Genomic DNA, 12,747 nt, shown 5'->3' with positions numbered 1-12,747 from the left:
CACCAAGCTTATGCCCCAAGTTGAACTACCAAATATTGGTCATGATCAAAACGTGAGCTAAACCAAATCATGTGACGAAATGCGTTTGGATGGTAACATGTCATTTTTTTACATCAAAATATGGTTAAGTGAGATCTTATTTTGTAGAGTTAACTGAGAGAAGTAAATATGTGTCAAACGATTCGAAATTATGAGATATTAGCAGGTAAAGATGGTTTGCATCGGAAACCACATACCCTCTCCTAGCAGGCCATGTGTCTCTGGTGCCCTTCAGCTTTGCGCCAACGATTTGGTGAGCATTTTTGCCGCCCACAATTCGCTCGCGTCTAGCACTTGGGATCATTGGCAGCAGGTTGGCACGCCAATTTTTGGCAGTGATCCAAACACCTGCCAAATTGTGTGGGCTAACAAAAAAACTGGTAAGGTTAAGATTGGCACCCATCCGAACGTGCCCGCATTTGCTTGGTCCTCCGTGAGTTTCCCTCCGCGACCTACGCGATTCGCGGTGAATGTGCTCGGGCCCTGCACCGGGGAAACCCGGCCGCCTGCCGGTGCGTTGCATCTCGCAACGTGCTCCTGTCGAGGCACTGTCCCTGTAACCAACAACCCGGCCTTGCAACTGGTTTCTTAATCTTCCTGAACTAGTCTCCTCGCTACTACAAGCGTACTATGCTGTATGTTTCTTAAGTATATATATACAAAAAAAGTCCCAGCAAAAAAAAAAACTAGCTTTCGTACGCACACTTGCGTGCCCAGATGCATCATTGCGGTGTCATGCATGCAGCAACTTAATCGGCCTGATTGATCTAGCTAGATTTGCCGGTGACCGGTGTGTTGTGGTCCATGCCATTGCCATGCAGCCTTTGCTTCGGACGGGAGAGCTGGTTGCGTCGCGGCAGCACAGTACAGTGCGATGTTAATCCACCACCTTTCTCGCGAGCTAATCATTAGCAGTTAATGATGATGGGCATCTTCGTTAACCCCGTGATAGCTCGCTTTGGCCTATCGCCGGCCCGGCCGCCCGGGTCCTCCACGCCAGAATCATTTTGCATGCATTGAAACTTGAAAGGGAGATGAATAGACCACACTTGTGTTGCTTGTACCGGTGCCCACCTGGTTATTAATGCCTGATCTGATTGCCAGCAAATTAAACTTGAGCTATTTCGGTGTCTGAATGTCGGTGCTTGCGTTTGTGTCAATTAGGGTAAACACGTATCCAGAGAAAAGAAAAGGAAAGATGTACATGATGCATTGCATCTGCTACTAGTACGCTCGTCACACTCTCAGTGTAGGACTGAATTTGCATCTCCGCAGGCACCTAATATAAACACACCTTCAAGGATTATTGCATTCGAAGATACAGACTCACTCCATCTGCCCATATATCCAACTAGACACTCTTCCTTTTCAGGTCAATGCATACAATCAGTATATTTACACTCATCAATATATACAACTCTACGAGTCAACCAAACCCATCCTATTTTACGTAGCATGGGTACGCATCTTAATTATATTATATTAAAATAAAGAAGAAAAAAAGAAGTGTCTTGTATCTGTAAAATGTTGGTAACGTTTGTGTCTAAAGTTATTGATCTCTTAATACGGTACTGCCATTTCATAAGTTCCCAACCTTGAGCTAAATAAGCTTACTACACCTTTTAACTTTACCGTGCCACGTCAATCCAACGCTGCAAAGTATACAAATACCGCGCGCCCACACCTTGAGTTGACTCCACCACAGTGCTGCTGTGCATACGCATGCAATGCAAGGCCCCATGTTACACCCCATCGGCACCAACCAAACCCATGCATATGCATGCACACGCTACACCACAAACGCCCCCCCTCCCTCTTCTCTACTCACTGGGATACCTCGATCTGCACGATGCATTAGAGTATCGGCATCTAATCGTACCTTTTGGCAAAGCCGGTCTGGGCGCGGATTAGTTTACCCACAAAGCCTCACCGGCCCCGTCAGTTCCGTTTGACCCAGATTCTCCATCCCGTCCCCCGGCCGGCCGGTCACTAAATTATTAACAAAGCCCGGCGGGCCGGCCGCGGCCGCTAGCTCCGGCAGCCGCCTCGAGCGGGCGTTCACGCCACGCGTGCGTGCCGTTCGAGCGGATGACGCTGCGGCCGGCGTCGATCATGGATGCATGACGATCCTCCGTCACCAACCACACATTGATTGCGCAAAATCTCACTCGCCCCCGCGACCCATCCTCCATCATGCCCATGCGAGGAGCCATCGGCAACACGTACGGCCGTCGATCCCTGCTGGACCATGCATCGATGTGAGCTTGCCGTCCGCTGCCGCCCGCGCGCATGGATCGCCGTGGAGCATTTGTTTTGCGGATCGGAACATCCCGCCGACCTGCGGGCGGCGCGACCGGCCGCAGCCGCGGCCCCCTCCCGTTTTGTGGCTCTGTTTTTGCTGAGCGCGTCGGCAGCGCGGCCGTCGACGACGGCGAGAGAGAAAGGTAGCTAGTAGCTAGGGTAGCAGAAAGGTGGTGAGGTCGGGCGGCTTAGTTGCCACGGGCCTAATTAGAGGTCGGTCGGTCGGTCGGGCTGTCGATGCAAACGGAATAGAATTAATCACGGATCATGCTGCCTTTTTGCGGCTAATCTTTTGTGGTTAACCTATTGTTTTCAGATGATCCTCTCCTCTTTTCAGAGCCCATCCTGTGGAGCGTGACGTGCCCTCAATTCCATCGCGGCGAGCGATAGCTTCTCCGTGAAAGGTGAAACGAACCTGCCTCCGATCACAACTAGGGAGTGTTTGTTTCTTTAGTACCTCCTAAAATTCCTATCACATCGAATGTTTAGATACTAATTAGAAGTATTAAACATAAACTAATTATAAAACTAATTGCACAGATGGAGACTAATTTGCGAGATGAATCTATTAAACCTAATTAGTCCATGATTTGACAATATGATGCTACAGTAAACATGTGCTAATGATGGATTAGTTAGGTTTAATAGATTCATCTCGTGAATTAGCTTCCATCTGTGTAATTAGTTTTATAATTAGCTCATGTTTAGTCCTCCTAATTAACATCCGAATATTCGATGTACAATAAATTTTAGAAGGTCCTAACCAACCAAACACCCTCTAACGGTTAGAGCTGCAAGGCCTCTGCTACGGCCGGCGTAGGCTCTCTCAAAAGGCTTTTTGCTAGCTGATAGGGTGAATTCTAGAATATGGACGTACAGTGGTTTCAATCAAGCTACTGAAAGGTGCGTGGTTAACTTGCAGATTATATCAGTTACCGGTCTTTAAAGGTAAAGGTTGAAACTTGAAAGAAAGAGATAGGAGATCTCTTACATGTCCCTCAAAACTTTATCGTCCAAGGAGGCGAAAGGCCTCAGACTCCGCAGCGCATGCATGATCAACAAACAAGTTTTACAAGTTACTAGTCTTTTTTTTGGGTTGTACGAGTACTAAATGATCTATATAGAGTACGCAAAACCTAATAAACAAACGACCGCCGACCGATTGATCTCACTGAGGCTGAGTATTCAGTTCCAGCGAAGAGAGATCTGTTTTCAAATGCGCTTGGGTACGTCCAGTGCGATATAATGGATCATAAACTTCAGATGCAGTATTCCATTCGTTCCAAATTAGAGGTCTTTTTAACTTTTCTACATTCATATATATTATTATGCATATAGACCTACACTATATTTAGTTGCATAGAAAAAACTATATATAAAAAATCTAAAACAACTTACAATTTGGAACAGAGGAAGTACGGATTAGAAACTTCAAATGTAGTACGATATAATGGATCACAAATTTAAGATGGAGCTCGCGGAAGTGACGTACGCACACACATGTATTGTATATATAACTTTGTGTAAATCTGGTCGTCAGTTTGACATGCATGGCTACCCACTGGCCGATGCGGTGTCTGCTCGATCACTCCGGATATCACACCTCACCAACCAACTCCATTAGCGGAGATCTCGTCAAGGGGAAACCTGAGAGTTTGACAACAAGGGAGATTTGCGAGAAACTTGCGTGGTTTCTTTCTTTTTTTAAACAAAAACGTTAGGCCCTGTTTGAAAACGTGAGAAAATGGCATCCATCACGAAATCTCTGAACTGAAAAGGAGAAAGATCTCTCATCTTTTCCGAATGATCAGCAATGTGGATTGTGGAGAAGGTCAGAGCTTGGACAAGCCTTCTAGAACGACGAGAGAGAGGAGGTAGGGGGATGTTGCTGTACGACGTCACTGCCTCGTTATGCCTGCCGCCTGAAAGTTTCTTCAGACTTCAGAGGAAACATGGCCCTCCCAGCCCTCGAGCGCGCCCCGCACACGGAAAGGGACCCGTGCTGTGCCAAGGCTCACACTGCGCTGCACCCACAGAGTCACGGATGGCAACACGCACCACCTGGCGTGGCGTGGCGTGGCGCACCCTGAAATGTTCTCTATTAATGAAGCCCAAGGCAAATGCTAAAAGCAGGCAATTAGCCCGGCTAATCGTGGAGTAAACACTGCAATTGTGCTGTGGGGTACTGATCCCACGGACGGAATGGGCACCTGTTCTCAGAGATAGCAGAGCGTTGAAGTGAGGAAAAAGAGGCGCACAGCGCATGCAAGGCACAGGCCGGAGGCGCAGCCGCATAGGGAGGGCGAAAAAGGCTACGCCACAGTCGAGAGAGAGAGAGAGAGAGAGGTATTGACATTGCAGCAAGCAACGAGAAGGGCGGCTTTGGCAGGCGGAGGCCAGCCAGAGGGCAGCAGAGGAAGAGGAGAGAGAGGGTTGGGTGCAGTGCAGGGTGGGAAGTTAATAATATCCCATCACTCACACGCCACGGCATCATTGGCCGCCGCCTCCTCCTCCCTCCTGCTCGTCGCCGTCCCTTCCAACCTTCCTCCTCCTCCCAGTCCCAGCACACCGCTCTCCCCTTAATTGCCGCGTTCAACCCCCCCTCACCAACCGCTTCTTCGCTGGAGGAGGAGCAGCGGCGCCGCACTGCAAAGCTCCCGCTGCGCTGCTTTCTCGTGGCGCGGTGCATGGGAGCACGGCTCTGAGTGAGAGGAGGAAACAGGCGCGGGGGCCGGCCGGCCGGGGAGCGAAGGGAAGGGAAGGAGGATGAAGTTCATGAAGCTGGGCTCCAAGCCCGATGCCTTCCAGTCCGACGGCGCCGACGTCCGGTGAGCGCACGCCTCCTTTCTCCACAACCTTTCCTCTCACTCTCCCTCTTCCAGCTCAGGCTCAGTGCGGCGATCTTTGCTACCCTATCCATTCACCTTGCTCCCTAGGATCGCCGCTACTTGGTCTTGTGAAACAAATTTCGTGTTTTTCTTTGCCGGATGCTCGAGTCCTGCTTATAGTTGCTGATTGTACTCTAGAACGATCCGCTTGGACTCCTCCGGTGCGGGTGAATGATGCAACAGTATCCCCCCCCCCCCCCCCCCCCCCCCCCCCCCCCCCCCCGGTTAGGGGCCGCGTCAAAATCTCATCTTTCTTCATCTTTTAATTTGGATGGGTTCCTTGCAAGGAGCTAGGTTAATCCGTGTTCACAAAGTTTTGTGACATCAGTAGAGGTGAAGGTGGCGGGTGCTAACATACTGGTTTGAGAGACCAGCGTTGCTTGCATCACCATGTTCTTGTTTGGACTGTCCGGCTTTTGGTTCCAGAATAACCAACTCTTTTGTCCTCTCGTGCCTCGTCCCTTGATTTCGACGTGGCATTGTACTTGGATTTTCTTTTGCTATATCTTTAGATTGCCAATACCACCAAAATTGTTCGTACTTCCCGTTTCTTCCAAAATATGGGCCTTTTTCATCTGAACTCGCCGTTTGAGTTGACTGTTATTTTCTTTTTCCCTACCAGATTCTGCTCTTTTTTTATGGGTCTGGGAGTATTCTCCGCATTCTGTTCAATCTGTTCCATGCTGCAGTTTTCTGAACTAGATCCATCAAAAATCAAGTTTTTTTTAACCTCTCTCTTCCGGTCTTTCAAGCTGGCATTCCTTGTTTTTCTTGGGATTAGTTGTTTGTGTCCATCCCCTTGTCGCCATACTACTTGCTAGCTGTTCAGCGATTTTATTCTACAGTGACGGGTAATCCTCTGATTATAAAATTACTCTTGCCGAGATGCGGTTCATCATTGGGTCATTAAGCTGAACCCTAGTTTAATTTCAGTGTTCTTGTTTATCCTGGGTTTCTTGGTATCCGTTAGTGCCATGCTTGCGTTTGAATCGGATTGTTCTATTTTTTCCTGACTAGAAAGTATGCCTTTGTTGTAGGCTTTTTGATCTGAATTTGTACTTGCTTTCCCTGCTCTTTTGTGGCTAGTGCAGGTCAGATCTCAAGGGTAGGAGCATTATGCTTTACTGTGGTATTATTATATGGTAGATACCACTACGCCTTGCTGTTTGATTTGGGCAACTTGGTAAAGTTAGCTGGGTTAGTTTATTGTAAAGGAAAGTAGAAAAAACGATGGTCCTCACCATCTTACTAATCATTGATCAGTGTTCACTTTTCCTTCAGTTAAAGAATCCACCACAAGTTGCTTCATCACCACTTGTCTTTTGAAACAATCCAGTAGTATTTATGTACCACTGATGAATGCAAAGTGCCAGTGGTAGCGGCTTAAAGCTTAGAATGTGATATGGGATCTTGCAGCGATACGCTTTTGCAGTTGGTTACCCGCATGAAGAAATCACAAGCAATAAGTTTGAGTCACTCAAAGGGAGAAAAAGGGATGGTGTTCAGCTCAAGCGAACATGAGTTATTTTGGATCTTAGTGGCAACCCCATTGTGTACTTGTGCTGTTTACCAACTCGAGTGGTGCCTTTGGGCTGCTTTTCTTAGCTGAATTGTAATAACTGGAAAACGAGTTGTACAGTCTAGTAAGCAGCTACCACATGTTTGCCTCCATTATTGGCCGGTAGTGCAGGTCTTTGATGGAGCTTTAGAGCCTAAGATAAGCTTGATGGGTATGTTGTTGTCGATATGCGTGATAACTGATGATGTGTGAAAAGCCATACATTGGTCGGACACGCAATTGACTGTAGACTAATTTTTTGTGGCTCTAAGGCTCATAAGTTTTGGCATTCATCTTAGGTTGTCAGCGACTGATGTGAGTGATTGGAAAGTGGACTCTCCATTAGATGATAAGCAGTTGGAGAAACTATTTTTACCTATTGTCTGACTAGAATATTTATTAGTCCTTGCTATTAAGAGAAACGTGTATTATTCTGCAATATGCTTTTGCTTACAATTTGTCACTGATGCATGCAGATATGTGGTCTCTGACCTTGCAACAGATGTAGTGGTGCATGTTGGCGAAGTGAAATTTCACTTACATAAGGTTAGTGCCAGTACTTTTCACTATTGCGCTGATGTGAACTTTATCTTTTTAAAATAACGATGAAGGTGGTCTAATATGCATAATTGGTCATTTCTGGCCTAGAATCCAAATTTGAGGGCTTACCAGTCATACTCTAATGATAGAACATTCTCAGCATTTATATTTTACATATGATTGTTGTTGGGCTGTCTCTTTCCTTTAACTACCAGATACTGCTTCAGATGTACTTTTATTGACATTTCACTTATTTTGTTGTGGCAATAGTTCAACTGAAAACTCCACTGAAGGAAAATCTTGTTATTGTGGGAAATAGTCTAGCCACCAATTACTGCATCTTATCTGCATTTCACTTACGTTTTACTTTGAATATTTTTTACTTTCATGCTGGACATGTTTCATATAGATAAGAATATATGAGTGTCTATTGCTTCTATTACAGAGATGACTGATTCTGAAACATTTATGTTTGATTTTACTGTCATATGCAGTTTCCCCTTCTGTCCAAGAGCAGCAAGCTTCAAAGGTTAGTTCTTAAGGCCACTGAGGAGGGAACTGATGATGTTCATTTCGATGATCTTCCTGGGGGAGCAAAAACATTCGAAATATGTGCAAAGTTCTGCTATGGGATGGTCGTCACCCTCAGTCCACACAACGTTGTTGCAACAAGATGTGCAGCGGAGTACCTTGAAATGACTGAAGATATGGAAAAGGGGAACCTGATATTTAAAATCGAGGTCTTTATCAATTCTAGCATCCTTCGTAGCTGGAAGGATTCCATCATTGTTCTCCAGAGCACAAAGGCGATGTTACCTTGGTCTGAAGAGCTGAAGGTTGTGGGTAGATGTATTGATGCCATCGCTTCGAAGACGTCTGTGGATCCAGCCAATGTAACATGGTCATACAGTCACAATAGCAAGAAAGGAGTAGCTTGTGCTGAAATAGTTGAGTCGACAGGAAAAGCATCACTAGCTCCCAAAGACTGGTGGGTTGAGGACTTGTGTGAATTGGATGTTGACCTCTACAAGAGAGTTATGGTTGCTATCAAATCCAAGGGGAGAATGTCACCTGAACTGATAGGAGAGGCCCTCAAAGCTTATGCTGTTAGATGGCTGCCAGACTCGTATGATGCTTTGATTGCTGAAGATTACATGAGAAGGAATCAGTGTCTGGTCGAGACTATAATATGGTTGTTGCCGTCTGATAAGAGCTCTGGTTGTTCTTGCAGATTTCTCTTGAAACTGTTGAAAGTTGCTATATTAGTTGGAGCAGGGGAGCATGTGAAGGAAGAGCTTATGAGAAGGATCAGTTTCCAGTTGCACAAAGCTACTGTTAAGGACCTCTTATTACCTGCTGCTTCGCCTAATGATGGTACATATGATGTTCAGTTGGTTCATAATCTTGTCCAGAGATTTGTTGCAAGAACTGCACTATCTCATAATGGTGGTTTCGTTGAGAAGTCTGATGAAAAGATGATTGAGCTCAACTTTGAACAAGAGTCAACTTTGTCGGTAGGAGAGCTTGTTGATGGCTATCTATCTGAAGTAGCTTCAGATCCAGACCTTTCATTGTCTACATTTGTTGAGGTAGCAACAGCTGTGCCAGAAGCAGCTAGACCTATTCATGATGGCCTGTATTATGCAGTCGATGCATATCTCAAGGTATGTTCAAGAAAACACTTAATTTACCTAGATTCATACTCAATGGTTGGTATTGTACATTGCTTGGTTGTTTATGAATGATAAACTTGTATTTTCTATCAGGAACACCCAGACATAAGTAAAACTGACAAGAAGAAGATTTGCAGTCTGGTGGATGTCAAGAAGCTCTCCACAGATGCATCGATGCACGCCACGCAAAACGACCGCCTGCCGCTCCGGTTGGTGGTACAGGTCCTCTTCTTCCAGCAGCTGAGGGCTGGTGCAAGCAAAGAACTCGCCCTGACCGATGATGGAGGACACGCTTGCACACGGCCTATGCCAGATCAATGTGACCCTTGTGAAAGGCGGATACCAAAGCATCCGAACTCACTGAATAAGCAGGTGACAAGCCTGAGCGCAAGGGAAAGCGATCACCACCGTATCAGCGAGCACAGGGGCAGCAGGAACAGCTTCAAGGACCAGCTGGGAGGCCTCCTGCTGCAGTCGCGGTCCAGGAGGATCTTCGACAAGCTGTGGAGCAGCAAGGGGCAGGGTGAGCATGGCGGTGGCAAAGGCTCAGAGACGTCTGGCAGCTCGCAGAGCCCGCCATTGTCCGCAAAGCCCGCCGAAGTGAAGCCCTCCCCTCTTCCCCCTCTTAGGAACAGGAGGTACTCTGTTTCATAGGTTTTTTTTTTTGGCTCTCCTAGGTTAGCTCTGGGTTAGGTTGTTGTACAGAAGAAGGAAGCTAATCAGCTGCTGCTCGGCCTTTTTGTAAGCAGATCAAACTGCTGTTCTCTATGTGATCATGCTGTAGCTTTTACTGTAGCCAACTGAGAGCAAAGATTTACCAGGGCGTTCGCCCTTGAAAATGTTCCTAAAGGAATCTGAGCAACTAGGGTGAAAAAGCTCACGAGATTTATGTTAGCACATGTACTGCTGTCTAGATCATATCCAAACTATGAAATTGATGAACTCCAAAAAAAAACATCCGGATATTAATAATTGGTAAAAACTGAGGCAGACAAACCTGGAACAATTAGTCAAATCATGTATCAGATAATAACATGGAAGACAACCCCTTCCATTGGGCAAAGGCGCAAAGCTGGTATGTTATTATCTCTTTGCAAGTTTCACACCACCAGGACTGCACAATTCGCAGCGGACCTTAAATGGTTCATCTGACTAGTTCTGAACTTTACTAGTAACCACCCCTCAGAGCAAGGACAAGATGAAGGACGGAGCCACCTTCGATGTTGTAGTCCTTTGCAGTCTTGTCATCAGCAAGCTGCTTACCAGCATATATGAGCCTGCAGGGGCGATGAAAATTGCTTCATTAGCATCATATCAGGAAAGGATAACTAGGTTTCAAGAATATATAAGATGCATTTGGAAGAAAAAAATGGTAGCAGTTGTCATTCAAAACCAAAATCTGCATGCTATGCAAAATACCTTTGCTGCACGGGAGGAATGCCTTCTTTCTCTTCAACGCGCTCCTTGATCCTGTCGATCGTGTCAGTGGGTTCAATGTCTATCTCAATCTCTTTCCCAGTGAGAGTCTTGACCTTGATCATAGTGCCACCCCTGAGCCTGAGGACCAAGTGAAGAGTTGACTCCTTCTGAATGTTGTAGTCAGCCAGTGTGCGTCCATCCTCCAGCTGCTTGCCGGCGAATATGAGACGCTGTTGATCCGGAGGAATTCCTTCCTTGTCCTGTGACAGTGTGCAAAATAACATGGCAGCTCTTCAGCACCCAATTGCAGGATGTAGCAAAATCAGGGGCATGATTCAGATCAAAATAGGAACAAATTATATAAATCAAGGATCTAATTCTCAAAGTTGAAAGACAACGATTCCACACAAACTTTTCCAATAGGAGTTGACTGACTGGACAGAGAATACATATATATGGAGACCTTTATCTTTAAAAACAGTGATAATTTGGTAAAAGAGCAAAGAGGCAGAAAATTTATTGGGAAATAATGTAAAAGGATCCCTAATAAGCCAGGAAAAAGAATGAGTCATTTGAACATTATGCTTTGAAACATTGAACTCTAACTCAATGTGGAATCAGTGGAAGCATTTATTCCTTTCAAAAGGTTAATTTAAAATCGAAAGAACAATAAAACAAGGGAATATATCCTTCCTGGCTTCATCATGGACTTAATAACCATTGCCATGAGTGCAAGGAATTGAATTGCTCACTATACAACTTGTACCGACCACTATAAAATGAATCTCACTTTGAGGAGTAACTACGTCCAGCAAAATAACATGGCAGGGATTAACAGGTAATAGCATCGCTAAAGAAATACGAAAACTCAATCAATTTTAGGCGTAATTGTATTTAAAATAGCAAAATTACATATAGAACTGAACGTTATTTGCTCAAGCAGTCAACACACAATCTGAGCGGCTATGCCATATTTGCTCAATCTCTTTCCCTCCAGCAATCCTAGATACCTAGATAATCCCCCAAATTAAACTTGAACATAAATCTGATAGATCAATCCAAAAAACGCCGGATTGATAAATATACCAACTAGGGTAAACTTAAAACATCGACAGCAGCGCGGATAGATCGATCGAACCCTCGACTCGTAGCAGAAATTGGTCACTGCCTAGCTACCGACTCGCCGGCGGGAGCAACGACAAGCCGCGAGCAAGAACCGGAAGGGGGCAGCACGCACCTGGATTTTGGCCTTGACGTTGTCGATGGTGTCGCTGCTCTCCACCTCGAGAGTGATGGTCTTCCCAGTCAGGGTCTTCACGAAGATCTGCATCTTCTCCTCGCCTCTTCCTCCCTCGCGCTAGGTGTCAGGAGACTAGAGGGCGCCGAACTCGAACGAAGCGGAAGAACAACCCAAAAATCTCTTCTTTTCTTGTTTTCTCCTCGGGTTGGGCGGATTTATAAGGGGGGCTTGGCGGCGGCGTGACCGGGTGCTCAACCACTCCGACTCGAGGTGGATTATAACGATTTTTTAAATGCGATATGTATATAATTATTCTCACATTTTATAATAAAACGATAAGTATAATGAGAATATATCTCTACAAATATAAATATTTAATAAATTATGAACAAAGAAGTGATATAGGATCATATATCACTTCTTAAAAAATAAATATATTTTTAGAAGGCACCGGCTACGATTTCAACCAGACTATACCATAGAGCTTAATGGTTTAGAATGGCTAAGCTTATTAGCCACTCAACATGACAAAGTGACTCTTGCATGCTATGGGTGGTAAGACCTCCCACACCAATTCCTTACTCATTATTATGTTGGTTAGGTAGTCTATGTGAGATAATTTTTTGTTACGGGGAAGTAATATTGAAGTTTAGGCTTATCCAATACACTAATACACCCAAAAATTTACAAAAGAAGAAACAAAAGAAAAGAAAAAAACAAACTTGTGTAGTCTAAGGACATGTAGAACTACAAACTCCGTATATAGCTCAAAATTGCATGATCCTACATTCCAAATACAAAGAGGTAATATGATAAAATAGCACATACTCTCTTACGCAACAAAGTGAAAAAGCTATAAACTCTATAAGTACTCCGTTAGTTTTCTTGAAAGAAAAAAGAAGCCAATAAATACAACATCTAAAGCATATTACATTATCTTTAAAGTCCATCACCCTTTGGTTGACTGATCAAACGTTAGCACTTGGAAGGTGACCAGAAATCACAAATGCTGGTGGATGACACGATCAAATTGATGAGTAGCCTTAGCAATAGTTGGGCCATCTTTCTTAAAAAACCCCAACAAACTAG

At 45.0% G+C, this 12,747-nt stretch overlaps 2 protein-coding genes across 2 annotated transcripts; one reads left to right on the top strand and one right to left on the bottom strand.

Annotated features, from left to right (window-relative positions):
- The first annotated feature begins 4,507 nt into the window (after nt 1–4,507).
- On the top strand, nt 4,508–9,794 carry LOC117843733 (phototropic-responsive NPH3 family protein NPY1). Its single transcript, XM_034724414.2, has 4 exons — nt 4,508–5,168; nt 7,263–7,332; nt 7,821–8,990; nt 9,093–9,794. Exons 1-4 carry the CDS (start codon nt 5,107–5,109, stop codon nt 9,651–9,653), a joined length of 1,863 nt encoding a protein of 620 aa, XP_034580305.1. The 5' UTR covers nt 4,508–5,106; the 3' UTR covers nt 9,654–9,794.
- Nucleotides 9,795–9,982: 188 nt separating this feature from the next.
- LOC117843734 (ubiquitin-NEDD8-like protein RUB1) lies at nt 9,983–11,877 on the bottom strand. The gene is made up of 3 exons (XM_034724416.2): nt 11,656–11,877; nt 10,419–10,678; nt 9,983–10,276 (listed from the first exon to the last, which is right to left on the bottom strand). Exons 1-3 carry the CDS (start codon nt 11,746–11,748, stop codon nt 10,168–10,170), a joined length of 462 nt encoding a protein of 153 aa, XP_034580307.1. The 5' UTR covers nt 11,749–11,877; the 3' UTR covers nt 9,983–10,167.
- Nucleotides 11,878–12,747: the final 870 nt, after the last annotated feature.

This window comes from Setaria viridis, chromosome 2, assembly GCF_005286985.2.
Source record: "Setaria viridis chromosome 2, Setaria_viridis_v4.0, whole genome shotgun sequence".
Taxonomy (NCBI): domain Eukaryota; kingdom Viridiplantae; phylum Streptophyta; class Magnoliopsida; order Poales; family Poaceae; genus Setaria; species Setaria viridis.
This window is presented reverse-complemented; position numbering and strand designations above follow the sequence as displayed.